The sequence below is a fragment of the Phoenix dactylifera genome, chromosome 3 (assembly GCF_051530095.1).
Source record: "Phoenix dactylifera cultivar Ajwa chromosome 3, Ajwa_hap1_PhDact_Kaust_v1.1, whole genome shotgun sequence".
NCBI lineage: Eukaryota > Viridiplantae > Streptophyta > Magnoliopsida > Arecales > Arecaceae > Phoenix > Phoenix dactylifera.
In genome coordinates this window covers 52,171,013-52,191,335 of record NC_143192.1, presented here as the reverse complement: position 1 = coordinate 52,191,335, position 20,323 = coordinate 52,171,013, and the positions used below count along the sequence as shown (strand labels likewise).

At 44.0% G+C, this 20,323-nt stretch overlaps 1 protein-coding gene and 1 pseudogene across 2 annotated transcripts in view; one reads left to right on the top strand and one right to left on the bottom strand.

The window, feature by feature from the left end:
- Positions 1 to 5,902, bottom strand: part of LOC148714451 (putative F-box protein At1g44080) — an 84,135-nt gene extending 78,233 nt beyond the window's left edge. Inside the window, exons 1-2 of one of the 2 annotated variants that reach the window (XM_088719006.2) lie at positions 4,444 to 5,901; positions 2,920 to 3,256 (exon numbers count right to left, since the gene is read on the bottom strand). In XM_088719006.2, coding sequence (XP_088575132.2) covers positions 4,456 to 5,712 — 1,257 coding nt within the window. In that variant the 5' untranslated portion in view covers positions 5,713 to 5,901 and the 3' untranslated portion in view covers positions 2,920 to 3,256; positions 4,444 to 4,455. Of the gene's footprint in view, positions 1 to 2,919; positions 3,257 to 4,443 lie in introns of those variants that run through there. The other variant, XM_089929777.1, reaches the window with a different exon arrangement.
- Positions 5,903 to 7,816: 1,914 nt separating this feature from the next.
- Positions 7,817 to 19,758, top strand: LOC148714450 (wall-associated receptor kinase 17-like; annotated as a pseudogene).
- Positions 19,759 to 20,323: the final 565 nt, after the last annotated feature.

Here is a 20,323-nt window from a genome sequence, read left to right as displayed (position 1 = left end):
GAGTGCCGCTACAGAGTATTGAGCCATGGTTGGCATCACTGCAGAGGTTGTTTGGTTGCGAAAATGCTTGCTTGCTGATATCGGGGTTATCATTGACATGCCTTCCCTTCTTTATTATAACAATCAAAGTGCTGTTTAGATAGCTACCAGTCCGGTGTTTCATGAACATACCAAGTATATTGAAATTGATTACCATTTCAGTCGACATCATTACATTGTAGGGACACTCTCTCTAGTCTCTTATCATTTATCTTTTCTAAACAGCAGATTGAGGACTTCTTCGCGAAGTCACATACCATGCCAAGATTCTCTATCCTTCTTAGCAAACTCTCAAACTATGATCCACCGTGAGTTTGAGGGAGGTGTTAAGAGTGTACATATGCAGTCTATGTATTGTATATCTCCTTCTTATGGTCTTCTGGTATTCTCACCATGGTAACCATATTCCTTGTATGTTTATATCTACCATGAGCCATATCTTAAAGAGTATTGCACAGTTCCAGATACTTGGCTTCTCTTGTTCTTCTCACTTGAATCTATCACGTAGTCCCTCAATTAACATCCTTTAAAAGATACAAGTGGCATGCTTGCAGTCTCATCTTTATGTTTAAAATTCCCAACAAAAAAGTCCAATATATCTGCACCTTGCTCCTGAACTATCGCTGGATTGTGGACTATGAGTTTGTGTAATACAAATCATAGTCCACAAATCACTTAATAGAATGGACCTAAGGAAGTGAAAGCATAAATATGCCAATATCCAAGGGAGATAAAAGATCCCATATTAAAGCATTAATTAGTAGGATTTCCAACAAGACTAGCATTAGTGTGAGCTCAAAATCACAAAAGGAGGGTAAAAGAGAAGAGGAGAGTGCTGGTCCGACAAAGGTATTCAAAATCATGAAATAGGGCCACATAGGAATTAAATGAATGACATGACAAGCTAACTCACCAAATCAACAATGTCTGTGATATTGGGCTAGGAGTTGCTTAAAATACTACCATAAAGTAATGATACTAATAAAACTGGAGCAACTAGCCAAAAAAGGGATAAAACTGAAGTAACTTACCATCACTAAGAAAAAAGCTTTTAGTTAAATTCTCCAACAGATTGCTTATATCAGCCTGACAGTCCCATTTAATCAAGTGGGTTTTATTTTTCCTCGCAACATGTACCTTGAGAAACAAGCAACAATAAGAACAAAGGACATGGTGAAGATTCCAAGGTCCTTAATATCAAGGAATGCTAGAGGTATGCTTTGGATGGGTAACAAGGGCGACATCATGAAGACTGAATCGATCACCTAGAGATATTAATTACATGGTGATATTGATGGAGGAGTAATTAGGAAAGAGGTTCTAATTGTAATAAATGTCTGAATTTTTTCAAGAGATAATTATCTGAAGCTATATTTAACAGAAAGAATGCAATATGGAAATACTAGAAACAGACAAGAGGGACTTCCTCACTTCTAAGACAAACATTATATTTAGGTATTCATACACACCATTGAGACGGCCTTGGTAATCACAGCAAAAACGCCAAAAGGAGCAAGGGCAAGGAGATGACTGCATATAGATCTCTGAATGAAACTAACAAACAACTGAGATGGCATTGACTGTGTGGAGCACAGCAATGGGATCAGAACAATGTTGAATTTTGAGAACCTTGAGCAGAGCAAGAGCAGCTATAGGACAGTTCTGCTCGGGTTATAGTTATACAAAAACCAGTCCAATTCATTGGTAGGCGAGATCAACAACTATCTGTAATAGGATAGTCTCAAAATATAGACAAGATAAAGAAGATGGCCTAGGATAGGCTCAAATTATGGATGCATGCACAATAAGTACTAGAATTGATGATACCATGTTGGGGATCATTACATACTCTGTTGTGAAGGCTGATGGAGGCCCTAGCTTTGCAGCCTGAAGTTCCTCCATGTGATGGCCAAGAGAGGTAGGTCTTCCTTTCACAAGTGCAACATTTAACATCCAAGGATTATGAGAAGAATGAACATGAGTACTTAGATTTTCATGATTCTTCGGCCCATCTAACTCCACATTGGATTAGAAAAATGAAGGAAAATTAGGGCTTAGAGACCATAGGAGCCATGTCCGGTGTTGTGAAACTAATGGACTTCGGTCATTTGAGACAAGTGGAAATTAAAGACGAACCTAACCTAATGCTTGCACTAGTGATATGAATACTTAGGAAAGGAAGGTAGTTGCATTTGATGTTTGTAGTGATGATGGCAGTCATGAGGTCAAAACAATGAACCAATGGAGAAAGCAACACCCAAACAACTCTTGGTGGTTACAGGCAGAGCCAAATGAGAAGTAGTAGAACACCAAAATAGATATCAAGGAGCGTCTAAAATGAATTTGAGAAGATAGATACACTCAAAACGCATGGATGAAGACAGGTGGCCATAGAAAGAACATAGGAACCAGAGAAATTGAAAAGGCACCTCCACGTGAGCCTCGACGTTGGACTAGCACCCATCAGACAGATCCAACATCAACTTTTCGATCAGGGTTGATGATTAATTCTACTTCCCTGGAGCCAAGGCGAAACTACTACCTTCTGCATTCAGTTTTTCTACCTGTCAATATAGCAATTTACAAGTTCTTTGCAAACACTCCAAACTCATGAACCGGCCGATCAAGGCACTTACCAAAAATAGGAAGATTAGTCAAGACATGCTAGCTAGTTTGCATTCCTGAATCAGTTTGGATTGATCATCCATCGAAAGAACTATGTCGTTCCACACTAAGAAACTTTTAATTATTCTGCTATAAGATTTCTTATACCTTGTTGTATGTCTTACTCACGAATTAAATAATTTACTTAATCAGAAATAAAACAAGCAAGCTTTAAACAACTACAGAAAGTAAGCATACATTTTAACAAAAAGTAAATGGTCAAGAAAATCAATAGAAGTAAAACCAGCATGTACCTATACCCCTTATGCTCCTGTATTGTATACAAATTTGAATCTAAATGGTAGCGACGACTTATGGCAAAACTATTTAGAAAAAAGAAATAATTTGTCAGAATCCTTGGATTACTTCAGTTTATAATGGACTACAGACATGATGGAAGAATCCTACAACAGCAACAACTACTACATTATTTCACCTAGCAGAATGCCTATGATCAACATGTCGAAACTCCACTGCAGGAAACCGTCAATCAACTCACTGCCCGATCTTCTGAAATACTTCTTTTTCTTTTCCTTCAGGAAAGCAGCAATTTCTGCTCCAATTTTCCAGGAAACAAAATGGAAAAAAGATTAGTTGGACAGCAAAGTGTACTGCATGGAAATGATCAAGCAATTCAGATGATGAGAGACACCTCTTGATATCACAATAATGCATCCAAATAAACCACAATTGTGTAGTAAAATCAAGTGAAAAGAAGATAAAATATAAAGAAAAAACATAATACTGTGACAAATGCAAATCTCCTGCACAATGATAGAGCATTAATGATGACAGTATCAGATTAACATGGAATTAACACCAATTGAAGAACTATTAAGAAACTGAATGAAGCATCGATTATCTATTTTTTTTTATTATTTTTGGAGAGCAGAAGCATTAATTATTTCAAATAAAAACCCTGAATTTGTATCCTAAAGGGCATAAGGTTGTTTGCATTGAGTCATTATGTAAGCCCAACTTGGTGCTCCAACATTCTACATCAAAATTTACCTTTAGTAACTTTTCAAATTAAAAATGAGTCATTATATTCTTTATAAATTAACATTTAACCCCAAGGCTTGGATATAAAAAATAAAGATACAAGGGCATGACCGAGCATGATGTGGGATATTTATAACTTGGTTCAAACTTTTTCTTCATATATTCACGTCCTACAAATTATGTCCACAAAAACATCCTACAAAATATTCAAATTCCAAAGAGTATTTCCATTAAATATTTTCTTAACAAAAGATCTAATCAACCAACATCTTGAAACCCGATGAAAGATACAAAACTTCAGATTTCCTCCCTTAGTAAATGCAAATTAGCAAGCATGAAGACTTTCATAAATGAAACAGTGAATACACATTAAAAGCTAAACTACATCGATCATTGGAGATTTCAAAATTGCGTTCTTTCTCATATTCTGAAATCTAAAAGTCATTAAATCCTAGAGGGAAAACAAATCTAGAAGAAAAAGGGAGAAAATGAGAAGGGGGAGGGGGATCAATGCATTTATCTAATATGAATCAATGTCTGGCCCCTGTATTTTTTATACTAAGGACTCATTCTTCCACTGATAGCCTCAAAGTACAAGTTTAGTTTTGAATCAATTTTCAAACCTTTTTCCTTAAAAATATATTTAGGAAGCTGCGTAACAATATATTGCATCTAATGAGATATTTAACTAAGACTTCCAAGTAAATTGAGGTATAGGAGATCATCTGGAAGCATTACCTGAACTGGACTTTAAGACAGCATTTGGCAGAGACTGAGCTCAACCCAAACAGCAGGCATCCACTCTTTGGGGACTGATTTCCAGGGAAGACAAAATAAAGGCTCAAAGTTGTTGGTCTTGAGGTCGAGCACTTTTATGTCAAAAGCACGGCTGGTTGGATATGACCAATATGTGCAGCTGCCAAACTCGCTAAAGTACATGCAATCATTTTGGCATCCAGGAATATCCCTGGTAGAAATAATGAAGTTCAGCTGTGATGGAGATGTTCCGAACACTGCATTGTCAGGAAGGCTCTCGATCGAAGACCATTCAGGAGGGTTCCCCGCCATGAACTCGTATATTTTAAAATGAGTAGTAAATTCAAAATCAGAATCTTCATAATCAGAATCTTCATCATCAGAATCATGGACAAGCCGATTACAACAAGCAAACAAGAATAAACGTGAAGATGTTGCGATAAAACGCAGATTGCTAACGCCCTCAGCATCAATATCCGGCAAATTGAACGGCGCAGGGTCCAAAGGGGAAGCAATTTCACAAACCGAAGCATTGCGGAACAAGCCAATCATATAGAGGCTCCCCTCATGGTGCGCCACAGAGAGGGGCGAGCAGAATAAACCAGTAATCAACACAGTCCATGATTCATCTCCCAATTTACAGACGGCCAAACGACCGTCGTCAGCATAGCACTCGGTGATCACCACTATGAAATCCGTCGGGGCCGTGTTCGGGCTCGAAAACAAGAAAGCGTCCCACGGGAAAATGCGCGAGTAATGGAGGAGATCCAAGGCGGAGTCCGTGCCATGCCCGATCCTCAGAAACTTCCCATGGGCCGGAGAGAATTCGTAGCCGCTCCGGTGGAGGAAACGATCGGTGGGAGGGAGCTGGATTTCGGCTCCGGTGAGGGGGTTCAGCAAGAAAAGACGTCCGTCCATGGGGGCGACGTCGAGCAGAAGAAGCCAACCGCGGGAGGCGGCGAGGATTACCTTGTTGACGAGTTCGGGGATGGAGACAAGGCGGATCTGCCCGGCGGAGACGCTGAGAACGGGACGGCGTTGCATGGAGGGGTGGTAGCGGAGCATGATGAGAGGGAGGTGAGGGGGGAGATTGGTGGGTTCGGCGACGGAGCGCCAGGACTTACAGACGCAGCGGAAGCGGAGGTAGTCGGAGACGCGGGTGAGTTTCTTGACGATGTTGCCCAAGATGTCGTGAGATAGAAGTTCTGACCATCGGGAGACGCTCCTCCCGTCTTCTTCGCCGGACGCCATTGTTGCCGCTCGGAGAAACGAGGTAATGGTGGTGGAATGGGGACGATTTTTTAGCGTTTCTTGCGTTTCTTGATCGAGATCACCGTCAGCTGGGACGGGAGATATCGCTGCGCCCAAAACTTTAATGAGTACGCGCCAGTGGGTTGAGACTTGAGAGAGAAGCCGATGGAGTGCAATCGGAGTCAATTCCTACAGCATATAAATTTCCGATCATTTGAAAGCGTCAATTTCACTCGGCGCGTTCCCCCCGAAGCGGCAAAACTTGAACGCACCTGAACCTATTTGGGCCGGGGTTTGGATCTAGAAATCTTTATTTTTTTAATTAAAAAAATGAATTAAATTTATTTGATATTATATCTTCCAAAATAGATTAGATCAAATATCAAATTAATAACTAAAAATGACGCTTACGTGGGTATCAAGACGTTTTGACCTTTGACCAGGCTATAAAGCTCATCCCCTTCTTCTTTCTCTTTTCAGAGTTGCAGAATGCATAAACATGGATAGATCGGGCGTCGAGTACGAGTGTTAAAATCATCAGTTAGTTCGATAGTTTACTTCGATAATGATGAATATCGAAATTTTTTGTAATTGAACCAATTTAATTATGTGAACATATTAGATTTGTCTATTTGAATTAATTAAATTAATTATGGAATTATCGGATTTTTGTTCATCTTAGGCCTTGTATGATCTTTAGGGCACTGCGGCCGGTCGCGTATCGGACTCGGGTACTGGGTTCAGAGCGTGACAGAGTGGTATCAGAGCAGATTCGGCCCATAAAGTTGTTATAGATTGCTTTTGTCATAGATAAAATATGGTATATGGAATGAAGTTTTTGTTCTCTGTTATGTGTGATGTTCACAATTAATGAAGCATTGCATGCCCTAGGTAGTAGTCATTCTAGTAAGCTCTGAAAATGACTACCTTGGTGCCATCCCCCCAACTCCAACATTTCATTAAATCCTTCTCTCCAATTAGCCCCTTTCCCGCTCTCTTTGCTCTTGCTTTCCTTACGTCAAGCCAAAGTTCCCTCTTTCATTCATTCTGAGGTTGAGCGACCCATGGCATTGTATCTAGAAATTCTTTTGTCATCCTTATCTCAATCAGTTGGTCACTATTGGTGCTTGGTTTCACTGACCCTTTAGAGAACATATTTGTAGATAATGTATGGCAATAAAAGTTCGCCAAATGAATAAGCTTGATTAAATTATCAAGAAACTGCTTTCGGAAAGTTGAAAAAATCACGTTATTCATGTCCACCGCTATCGACTTCAGATAAAGGCTCTATTTTCCATGTCTCTATGCTGTTCTGCATATATATCTCTATTCATCTCATATATTCCAGTCATTTAACCATTGATAATAGGGCTTGAAAAAAGATCCTAAGGCAATCTTTGATTCTATATGATTTTGTTTCTAGAAAACTCAAGCCTCAATTATTCATCGATTTGATTCTTCATGCCAAACATAAATTTGTCTTTCAATCAGACATGCCAACAAGACAAGCTGCAAACAACAATCAAAGCTATCAGACTTTTACTGACCGGAATGTTGAATATAGTAATGCGATTATGGCACAACCATTAGCAGCATCACCAAGTGGGCAAATGATTGATTTTAATGGAATGGTACAATCATTAGCAGTAGAACCAAGTGCACAAATGATTGATTTTAATGGAATGGTGCAACCATTAGCAGTAGAACCAAGTGCGCAAATGATTGATATTAATTATACGGCACAAACAACAGCAATATCTCCAGCCGAGCCAATAACTGATTTCAGTAGTATGGCACAACCATTTGCAGTAGCGCGAAAAATGAGACAATGACTGGCTTCAATGATATGACTGCTTTTTGCAATGAAATTAAGTGTGCCGGCAACTTTCCACGGTGGCATGCCGCACCCATTTGGGGTAGTACCTGATTAACCAATTGCCGATTTCAATGCTATGAGGCAACCATCGCCATGTGCACCAATTACTGAACTTAATGGGATCATGAGCATCTACAATAATCATTCAACGGGGCAAGATTCTTAACAGAACTCGAGCAATGCGATGCCATGTTTCCAAGATCCTGACATATTGTGGATCAGTTTTGAATGGCATATGGTGAAAGAGATGAAGTCATAGATCCATGGTCAGTATATCCTTCAATGGTGGAGCCTTCATGGATGTATCATTATCAAACAGGAAAGGGAACTGATGATATTTTAAGTGATGCTGTCAAACCAAAAGAGTCAGACACTGACAAAGATAGCAGATATGATGCTAATGATGCTGGTTCCAAGCATGCGGAAGATTTTACTAAGCCGGATCCTTGATTTGGCTTCCGATTTGCCATTGCATCCCAAAAATTTTAGTTCAGTAGCTGTAGATATTGGGGTTTATTAACAGAAACTTCATTGTGCATTTATGGTTCTCTTATGATTGCTTTAGATGAAGCAAACATCTCCACTTTATATATTTTCATAGCTTGTTCCACCTTTGCCAATTTCTTTTTTGATGGAACACCTTTGTCAATTTCATGCGGGTGGTTTTGTTCCATTCTAATAAATTCACCAAGAGCTGGCGACTAGTCTTATATTGTTGTCGAAGTGCTGAAATGAAACTTCACGAGATATTTTTAAGTTGAGAGAAGGGGCAGAAAAAGTGCTGACAAAGGACTGTTATATGGTATTTGTGCTGGTTTGCGAACATAATATGTTAGTCAGGATTTGTGCCCATGGTTTAATACCTTTTTTCGATTGATGATAAGGGAGGTAGAAGAAATTGAATGAGATAACTACAAGAAGAGACTGCAGCTTCCTGAAAAGAGAAAAGGTGTAGCTGCAGCTACAGTCCAAGGAAAAAAAATTTGACAAAAGATGTACAGACACTTAGTTAATACTTATTATACCAATTTATGTATCTCCTGCCCCCGGCGGAGCAGAATTCTGTCCCGGTCAAAGAGAAGCTTGGAGTGCGGGTTCAAAGCTTGGGGCATGTATATCTCCTGCAAAGCTAAAATTTTTCATGCTCTGCACCACAAGATTTGAAATGATTATTGTTTATATAATTTGGTCACATTCTCACATCGCAGATGAGTAGTTACTTTTGAATTCTTTTTTCACTGCAGACTAGGTCAAATTTTAATTGCTGTCATTTTTTTAAGCACAAAACAACCAACATAGAGAACTCACAAACTTCAACATCCATACAAAGAAAGCTTTCTTCAATTGCATGACAACTTTAACATTTATTATGACCAGAACTGATGAATCAATCATCAAATTTTTAATATTCCTCTGGCTGGAACATTAATTATTTAAGCATTCAAGTTCAGAGAAGGGGAAGAAACTTAAACGAATTGTTTGAGATCTTTAACAACTCTTACCTGTTTCAATTTGAAACTTGATCTAATAAGTCTGTCTTTGACTTGAACGAAAGAACTATTGAGGTCCTCCACTATTTCCAAACACTAGAACATGCAGAGCAATTGGTTCGACCCTTCCATGACACAAGTGGTGACGGCAAAAAGACGGGCACCGGCTGCAAAAGGACCACTCCTCTCGTGATTGGTCTAGGTAATTTCATCGGCCCTTACGTGTAATTAATATGAAACCATGCATTTATAGTGGCAGTCGTTAAACTAGATATTGTACATTAGTTTCATTCGTTAAACCATGCATTTATAGTGTCGCTCCAACTAAAGCGAATGAAACTTCAGGATGTTTGGATGCTTAAAATTAGATATTGTACATTAGTTGGAGCCATGCCCTCATGCTGCTACAGGTGTAATAAGGGTGAAGCAGAAGGGATTACAGTGCGCACCCTTTCAAATAAATTCTCATGCTTTGGAATTTCTTTTTGAAAAAATTCTTTTTTTCTTTTTAAATTTTAGAATTTCTTGCAGGTGCAGGGCTAGCTCTATTAATTATACTAGTCGTTGGAAGCCTATTAATTATACTAATCATTGGAAGCTTGTGGGCATACCGGAGATTGAAGGGGAGGAAGATTGCTAAACTCAAACAAGAGTACTTTCTGAGAAATGGTGGCTTTTTGTTGCAACAACACATCTCTACCCGTGAAGTCAGTTCTAGGATCTTCAGTATAGCAAAACTAGAAAGGGCGACCGATGGCTTTAAATGTGAACAACTTTGAAACCGCAAGACAAGACAGTGTGGAGTGCCACTTGCTTGCACGCATGGATCCTCCCGTATGACTAATTCTGTGTCATCTAAAGCAGAGACTAGCTAGCTAGGGTATGGCATAACGTAAGTTGGTCATATCTTTTGTGTGTAATGGTTATAAAGTATGCAAGATTTACCAAATAATGGGGCTGATTTTTATTTTTTTTTGATTTTGAGTAAATTTCTTTTCTTTTTCGCCGGAAAGTATAGGCCGACGAAAAGCCTCCCGGATCCCCAGTTTTGAGGTACACTCAACTCCCTTTTTCCTCGTCCTAGCCCCCCGCCTTGGTGTGATGCCTGGGGTAGCCGGCTGCTTGCCGGTTGCCGCCGCCATCGTTGGACGATTCCGAGCACCACCATGGCGGCCATATTTTGAGAAAGGATAGCCTTGTCATCGTGAAACCAGCCATAGATACCCTGTTTCTTGGAAAATCTATCGGTTTAAACTAGATGGTCTTTTGGAGCCTATTATTGATCAGTTTTCGTATCATAACTATTGGTATGGGTATGGTGTAAACAATAGCCATAGCTAGAAACGTGGTACGTTAGCCAACCATGGATAGGGATGTGGCATGTGAATAGCCAGTCACATGCAAGAGCATGACGTGTGAATGGTCAGCCACGGCAAGGAACGTGGTACGTGTAGCCAGTCACGGCAGTGTAGTGCTTCATAGCTTTAACTTGTGCTTGTAATTTGTGTGATTACTTTCAAAATATGATTGCTGCAAAACTTCTGGATGGTGAAATCTTTAAAAATGGAAAGCCTTGTAATGATGTCACCAATGAAGCCCATTCTAGAGAGAGAGAGAGAGAGAACTGGTCCTAATGGATGTTCTTCTTGCATCTTAGTTTGATAGTTTTCATCAACTTTTGGCATGGGTGTTGGTTATGTAGAATAGAAGTGCTAGTGACAAGTGCATGCCATTCTGAAGATAGAGGCAGCTCTGATGTGTATTTTCATTGTTCCTTAGGCTGATGAGGTTTATCAGTATTTGGCGTGCTTTGTGACTATATATAATAAAATTTTCATTATTGGGAAAATGAGATGTGAGTGATGTTCATTGGGAAAATGAAGTTTGGATGATGCTTGAGACTTTTGTGTCGAACTTTATACTTTCCACGGTCAGTGATCGCCTAAGAGAGTTGTTTTACGAGGTCAAGTGAATCAAGGAATGATTACATAGAAACGACATAGTAAAACCAGAGGAGCAGAACAACTGAGCAATTTGTGCTCGGCAAACATGAAAATCAATCACTAACAAAGAAAATTCAAAATGTGAAAGCCTGTTGAATCATAACCATGCATGAGACCAGTAAATTTCATCATCATCATCATCATGATAATAATAATGAGCAGCAAAGAAGCACCAATGGTCAGAAGTCATAAGAAAGAAATTTTCCCAACCAAGTATAATTGGCATGTTACAAGGTTTTGTAATCCAACTTGGTGCTAATCATGACTTTTGCTCCAACATTCTACATCAAATTTACTTTTAGTAACTTTTCAAATTAAAAATGAGTCATTATATTCTTTATAAATTAACATTTAACCCCAAGAGTGCTATAAGTGTTGGTGAGCATCAACTTTTGCACAATAAATACCTGTCACACGATTGTGTATAACTCATTGATAGATATCTGGCAAATACTACAGCATATCAGAGTTGTACATACCATACAAGCCACTATAAATCAGCACATGGTTATATTGCATATACAATGCAAAGCAGAATATTTCGTTGAGTAAGTTTGGTTCTCTTTTTCTGCTGTGGGACTACTGGGCCTCACACCAAATCCTGCACTGAAACGCGTCTGCCTAGGCACTGAAACGAGTCTTTCTGATGTGGGACTACTGGGCCTCACACCCCCCGCCTGCGCGGGGCACGTGAGGCACCTAGTGCCCACATGGGGGCCACATAAAAGGGGAATACGAGGCTCCTTTGCCAGATATTCTCCGATTCCGGAGCTTCACGCAAGCATCCTTCACCCTTCTCCAGTTTTGTTTTCCATCCAAAATGCGTCTGCAGGATTAGGAGACACCTGCCTCATATGTCTAGGCTCTGCAACGAGTCTTTTCGATGTAGGATTATTGGACCTCACATCCTTCCCACCATCGGACAAGAGTCGACCTCGGCTTTGATACCAAATGTCCGCCTCCGCCTCCTCAGGGCACGTGCGGCACCCAGTGTCCTCATGGGGGCCACATGAGGAGGGAACACGGGGCTTTCCTGCCAGATATTGTCCGATTCCGGGGCTTTACGCAAGCATCCTTCACCCCTCCTCGGTTTTGTTTTTGACCCAAAATGCGTCTGCAGGATTAGGAGACACCCGCCTCATATGCCCGGGCTTTGGAACGAGTCTTTCCAATGTGGGACTATTGGGCCTCACACTCTTCCCACCATGGGACAGGAGCCATCCTCGGCTCTGATACCAAATGTCACGTCCCCGCCTCCGCGGGGCACGTGCGGCATCCCGTGCCCACGTGGGGGCCACATGAGGGGCTAACACAGAGCTTCCATGCCAGATATTATCCGGTTCTGGAGCTTCATGCAAGCGTCCTTCACCCTTCTCCGATTTTATTTTCCACCCAAAACGCGTTTGCAGGATTTGGAGACACCCGCCTCATATGCTCAAGCTCTGGAACGAGTCTTTCCGATGTGGGATTATTGGGCCTCACACTCTTCCCACCATCGGACAAGAGTCGTCCTCGGCTTTGGTACCAAATATCACGCCTCCGCCTTCGCGGGGCACGTGTGGTACCCAGTACCCACGTGGGGGCCACATGAGGAGGGAACACGGGGCTCTCCTGCCAGATATTGTCCGATTCCATAGCTTCACGCAAGCATCCTTCACCCCTCTCCGATTTTGTCTTCCACCCAAAATGCGTCTGCAAAAGTTGGAGACACCCGCCTCATATGCCCAAGCTCTAGAACGAGTCTTTTCGATGTGGGTCTATTGGGTCTCACACCCTTTCCACCATCGGACAAGAGCCGTCCTCGACTCTGTTACCAAATATCACGCCCCCGCCTGTGCGGGGCACGTGAGGCACCTAGTGCGCACGTGGGGGCCACATAAGGAGGGACACGGGGCTCCCATGCTAGATATTCCGAAGCTTCACGCAAGCGTGCTTCATCCCTCCTCGATTTTGTTTTCCACCCAAAATGCGTCTGTAGGATTTTGAGACACCCGCCTTATATGCCCAGGCTCTGAAACGAGTCTTTCTAATGTGGGACTACTGGGCCTCACACCCCCCGCCTGCGTAGGGCACGTGAGGCACCTAGTGCCCACGTGGGGGCCACATGAGAGGGGAACATAAGGCTCCTTTGTCGGATATTGTCCGGTTCCGGAGCTTCATGCAAGCATCCTTCACCCCTCTCCAGTTTTGTTTTCCACCCAAAATACGTTTGCAGGATTAGGAGACGCCCACCTCATATATCCAGGCTCTGCAACGAGTCTTTCCGATGTGGGACTATTGGACCTCACACCCTTCTCACCATCAGACAAGAGTCGTCCTCGACTTTGATACCAAATGTCACGCCCCCGCCTCCTCAGGGCACGTGCGGCACCCAATGCCCACATGAGGGGGGAACACGGGGCTTCCCTGCCAGATATTGTCCAATTCCGGGGCTTCACGCAAGCATCCTTCACCCCTCACCGGTTTTGCTTTTCACCTAAAATGCGCCTCTAGGATTAGGAGACACCCGCCTCATATGCTCAGGCTCTGGAATGAGTCTTTTCAATGTGGGACTATTGGGTCTCACACTCTTCCCACCATGGGATAAGAGCTATCCTCGGCTTTGATACCAAATGTCACATCCCCGCCTCCGCGGGGCACGTGCGGCACCCCATGTCCACGTGGGGGCCACATGAGGGTGTAACACGGAGCCTCCCTGCCAGATATTGTCCGGTTTCGGGGCTTCACGCAAGCGTCCTTCATCCCTTCCCGATTTTGTTTTCCATCCAAAACGCGCCCGCAGGATTTGGAGATACTCGTCTTATATGCTCAGGCTCTGGAACGAGTCTTTCCGATGTAGGATTATTGGGCCTCACACCCTTCCCACCATCGGACATGAGTCATCCTCAACTTTGATACCAAATGTCACGACCCCGCCTTCGTGGGGCATGTGCAGCACCCAGTGCCCACGTGGGGGCCACATGAGGGGGTAAACACAGGGCTCCCTTACCAGATATTGTCCGATTTTGGAGCTTTACGCAAGCATCCTTCATTCCTCCCCGATTTTGTTTCCCACCCAAAGCGCGTCTGCAGGATTAGGAGACACCCGCCTCATATGCTGAGGCTCTGGAACGAGTTTTTCCGATGTGAGACTATTGGGCCTCACACCCTTCCCACCATCGGACAAGAGACGTCCTTGGCTCTGATACCCAATGTCACGCCTCCACTTGCGCGGGGCACGTGAGGCACCTAGTGCCCACGTGGGGGCCACATGAGGGGGGACACGGGGCTCCCCTGCCAGATATTGTCCGATTCAAAAGCTTCACGCAAGCATCCTTCACCCCTCTCCGGTTTTATTTTCCATCTAAAACGCATCATTCATATGTCCAGGCTCTGCAATGAGTCTTTCCGATGTGGGACTATTAGACCTCACACCCTTCCCACCATCGGACAAGAGTTGTCCTCAGCTCTGATACCAAATGTCACGCTCCCACCTCCTCAGGGCACGTGCGGCACCCAGTGCCCACATGGGAGCCACATGAGGGGGGAACACGGGGCTTCCCTGCCAGATATTGTCCGATTTCGGGGCTTCACGGAAGCATCCTTCACCCTTCCCCGGTTTTGTTTTTCACCCAAAATTCATCTGCAGGATTAGGAGACACTCGCCTCATATGCCCAGGCTCTAGAACGAGTCTTTCCAATGTGGGACTATTGGGCCTCACACTCTTCCTACCATGGGACAAGAGCCGTCCTCGGCTCTGATACCAAATATCACGTCCCCGCCTCGCGGGGCACGTGCGGCACCCCGTGCCCACGTGGGGGCCACATGAGGGGGTAACACGGAGCTTTCCTGCCAGATATTGTCCGGTTCCGGGGCTTCACGCAAGCGTCCTTCACCCCTTTCCGATTTTGTTTTCCATCCAAAATGCGTCCGCAGGATTTGGAGATACTCGTCTTATATGCCCAGGCTCTGGAACGAGTCTTTCCGATGTGGGGTTATTGGGCCTCACATCCTTCCCACCATCGGACATGAGTCATCCTCAACTTTGATACCAAATATCATGACCCCGCCTTTGTGGGGCACGTGCAGCACCCAGTGCCCACGTGGGGCCCACATGAGGGGGTAAACACATGGCTCCCTTACCAGATATTGTCCGATTTTGGAGCTTCACGCAAGCGTCCTTCATCCCTCTCCAATTTTGTTTTCCACCCAAAGCACGTCTGTAGGATTAGGAGACACCCGCCTCATATGCCCAAGCTCTGGAACGAGTTTTTCCGATGTGGGACTATTGGGCCTCACACCCTTCCCATCAACGGACAAGAGACGTCATCGGCTCTGATACCCAATGTCACGCCTCCGCCTGCGCGGGGCACGTGAGGCACTTAGTGCCCACGTGGGGGCCATATGAGGGGGGACACGGGGCTCCCCTGCCAGATATTGCCCGATTTCGGAGCTTCACGCAAGCGTGCTTTACCTCTCCCCGATTTTGTTTTCCATCCAAAACGCGTATACAGGATTTGGAGACATTCGCCTCATACGTCCAGGCTCTGAAACGAGTCTTTCTGATGTGGGACTATTGGGCCTCACACCCCCTGCCTGCGCGGGGCATGTGAGGCACCTAGTGCCCACGTGGGGCCACATGAGGGGAAACATGGGGCTCCCTTGCTAGATATTGTCTGGTTCAAAAGCTTCACGCAAGCGTCCTTCATCCCTCTCCGATTTTATTTTTCATCCAAAATACCTCTGCAGGATTAGGAGACACTTGCCTCATATGTCCAGGCTCTGCAATGAGTCTTTCCGCGATGTGGGACTATTGGGTCTCACACCCTTTCCACCATTGGACAGGAGTCGTTCTCGGCTCTGATACAAATGTCACGCTCCCGCCTCTGCAGGGCACGTGTGGCACCCAGTGCCCACATGGGAGCCACTTGAGGGGGGAACACGGGGCTCCCCTGTCAGATATTATCCGGTTCCGGAGCTTCATGCAAGCGTCCTTCACCCCTCTCCGATTTTGTTTTCCACCCAAAATGCGTCTGCAGGATTAGGAGACACCCGCCTCATATGCCCAGACTCTGGAACGAGTCTTTTCGATGTGGGACAATTGGGCCTCACACTCTTTCCGTCATCGGACAAGAGCCATCCTCGGCTCTGATACCAAATGCCACGTCCCCACCTCCGCGGAGCACGTGCGGCACCCAGTGCCCACATGGGAGCCACCTGAGGGGGGAACACGGGGCTCCCCTGCCAGATATTGTCCGATTTCGGAGCTTCACGCAAGCGTCCTTCACCCCTCCCCGATTTTGTTTTTACCCAAAATGCGTCTGCAGGATTTGGAGATACCCGCCTCATATGCTTAGGCTCTGAAATGAGTCTTTCCGATGTGAGACTATTGGTCCTCACCCTGACGGCTCTTGTCCGATGGTGGGAAGGGTGTGAGACCCAATAGTTCCACATCGGAAAGACTCGTTCCAGAGCTGGGTATATGAGGTGGGTGTCTCCAAATCCTGCAGACGCATTTTGGATGGAAAACAAAACCTGAAAGGGGTGAAGGACGCTTGCGTGAAGCTCCGGAACCGGACAATATCTGGCAGGGAAGCCCCGTGTCCCCCTCTCATGTGGCCCCCACGTGGGCGTTAGGTGCCTCACGTGCCCCGCGCCCGCGGGGGCGTGGCAGTTTCAGTAAGTAATTTTTTTATCTTTCTCTCCGTGTCTTCCATGTAGTAAATTTTTATCGGCTTTCCTCAAAGAGCAAGAATAAGATATTATTACGAGTTCCATTTTGCACAAAATTTGTCTGTTGGCCTCCTTTGCCCTTATTCTTCACTTTTTTGTTCGAATTACTCTATGTATTATTCTTTCTGATACATGTTGACTTAGGAAAGTTTGGATGAAGTATGTAAGTACATTAAATGAGATCTTCTCTATCATTTCATTTTTAGGTGTGTGTGTCCTTGATGATGCTCTGACCGCCATGCATATTTCGATCGATATTGTGAATTATATTTACTGCAATTCTTATTCTGTATACGAGATAATCAAACTTCTGAACTATGGGATAGCGTAAATCAAGGATTTAAGTGCAAGTGCCAGGGGGTGCATCGCACTGTGCTGGCACATGCACCGCATCAGACCAAAATTTTAGAATTAAAATTTAAAATATGCTAATGAAATGCAAAATAAGTGTCATGCTAAACTGTGACAGGTGATGGTACTGACCTGGCATGGGCCACACTTGAAACCTTGCTGTGAATATTCCCTTCTAAATTGACCTTGCATTCAATCATGTCACAATTGTAATTTTTCTCGAACCCTCATGTTTCCAACACATCTTGCAGGTGTCACTGTAGATGATATCATTGAGAATTAGGTTGGTGATTATTTCAAGCTTGATGAACTCATGCCAAGAGCTAGCAGAAGATTTGCCTTCAGAAAGAAAGCTTTCATTGTTGAAGAAGTTTCATGATTGTGATATCTGGTTGACAAATCAATTTTCTGTTAAGGAGTTCAGTTCCCTCGGTTATGGTGATTTCTTCTACGGCGTCAAGGGCCTCTCTCCTTTCCTACCAGGTTTCGAGCTCACCTGCGACCCCAAGGAGAATGGCTCCATCATGCTTCCTCTGGGCACCACCAAGCTCAGAATTCTCGGCTTCTCGTTGGACGGAGGCTACCTCCGCGCGGAGCTCGAGGGGGCCATCTGGCGCTGCGGCCGTGGTGCCACCGGGAACAAACAAAAAGTAGTGCTCGACCTGGAAAGAACTCCGTTCACCTTCTCCGATACGAGGAATAAGTTCACGGTGATCGGGTGCGATGCCATGGCCGTGCTCAATGTCTCCGCTGAACAGAAGACCGGTTGCGTGTCATTCTGCCTCACGCCGGATAGCGTGATCGACGGGTCGTGCTCGGGGGTGGGGTGCTGCCAGGCCTCCATTCCCAGAGGGCTCAGGAGGTTCCAGCTGCAGTTCTTGAGCATCAGGAACCTGACGCAGAGTGCAGCAAGGAACTCAACAGGATGGGCTTCTCTTTTTCTTTTTTTTCTTTTTTTTTTATAGAAAAGCTTTGCAACGATGGCCTGAATGTTTTACATGGATTCAATGACTTTTCAGACGTTGACGAATGCCGAGATGACCCGGCCGGCAGCCCATGCGTCTGGAAGTGCACCAACAAGGTTGGTGGATTCCACTGCCACTGCCCGCCAGGAACTAGTGGTGACGGCAAAAGGCCGGGCACCGGCTGCAAAAGGACCACTCCTCTCCTGATTGGTCTGGGTAATTTCATTTCCCCTTACGTGTAATTAATATGAAACCATGCATTTATAGTGGCAGTCGTTATTGTTCTCGTCAACGTCGTCGTCGTCAGTCAATACCCAAAAATTTATTAAACTGCATGCTCCAACCAAGTGAACGATTGAAACCATCGGGACAAAAAAAAATAGGTTATCTGTACGGACGATCCCCAAACAATTATTAATCTTGATGCGGAATCCAATCATTTAGATTGCTTTCACAATTCCTGTGCTCGCTAACTTGTGGAACATGTCGCTCCAACTAACGCGAATGAAACTTCAGGATGTTTGGATGCTTAAAATTAGATATTGTACATTAGTTGGAGCCATGCCCTCATGCTGCTACAGGTGTAAGAAGGGTGAAGCAGAAGGGATTACAGTGCGCACCCTCTCAAATAAATTCTGATGCTTTGGAATTTCTTTTTGAAAAAATTCTTTTTTTCTTTTTAAATTTTAGTATTTAAATTTTGGAACTTCTTGCAGGTGCGGGGCTAGCTCTATTTATTATACTAGCCGTTGGAAGCCTATTAATTATACCATTCGTTGGAAGCTTGTGGGCATACCGGAGATTGAAGGGGAGGAAAATTGCTAAACTCAAACAAGAGTACTTTCTGAGAAATGGTGCCTTTTTGTTGCAACAACACATCCCTACCTGTGAAGTTAGTTCTAGGATCTTCAGTATAGCAGAACTAGAAAGGGCGATCGATGGCTTTGACGAGAATCAAGTTGTGGGGCGAGGTGGATACGGTACTGTTTATAAAGAAATTTTGTCGGATGAGAATGTTGTGGCCATTAAGAAGTCGAAGCTGGTGGATGAAAGCCAAATCGAGCAATTCATTAACGAGGTGGTTGTTCTTTCCAAGATCAAACATGAGAATGTAGTCAAGCTCCTGGGCTGTTGCTTAGAGTCCCAAGTGCCCATGCTAGTTTATGAATTCATACCCAATGGAACTCTCTTCCATCACATTCACAACGATCGCTCTTCTTCTCCAATGTCATGGGAGATTCATCTAAGGATCGCTACAGAAACCGCAGAAGCACTTGCCTATTTACACTTCAAAGTCCCCGTACCAATCATTCATAGAGATATCAAATCCTCCAACATACTTTTGGATGAGAATTATACTGCAAAAGTCTCGGATTTTGGAGCTTCGAGGTTGGTTCCATTTGATTGAAGTCATGTGACCACTCTCGTTCAAGGGACACTAGGCTACTTGGACCCCGAGTACTTCTACACTAGCGTGCTGACGGAAAAGAGCAATGTCTATAGTTTCGGAGTAGTCCTTGCGGAGCTCTTGACGACGGAGAAACCTGTATCTTTTTGCAGGCCAGAAATGGAGAGGAATTTAGCATCACATTTTGTTATGCTGCTAGAAGAGGTGGACCGTAGGTTGGCCAAGAAGGCTGGTGCATAGGTTCATATTCTGGGTTCATTATACATGTTGTAAGAAGGCAATCTCTTGATACGTTAATGTCGAAAAATAGAAAGAAAACCTGTCGGTCCATGGCAAGATCAGGCCATTCAAGGAGGAAGTTTTGCAGGAAAATAAACAACCAATCCCTAATAAAAGGGATCTAATTAAGGTACATCGATAGGGTTGATCTACCTGGTGGTGGTGGTGGTGCACATGTCGTATTGGCCCCCAAGATTATTGTTTCAGCTCACTAGAGGCATGCCAAGGAAGCAAGGTTTTGACACAATTTAACTATTCAATCACTCAAAAATATGAAAAATCCAAGACGTATACACTTTGTTTTGCTTCTGTAATATCTTGGGCACGAGGGAGGCTTGAAGATTGAAAGAGCAACTTGGTGGAAAGGAGTTTCGGTTGGTGGAGAGAGAATTTCAAGAAAATACAAAAGGAACGAAACATCGAAGCCACCTTAGGATCCGATCGAACAATACCAAATCGGAAGAAGCTTTTAGACCTCAACAAACAAGAAAAAGAGAACGAGAAACTCACCTACAAGAGATAGCGT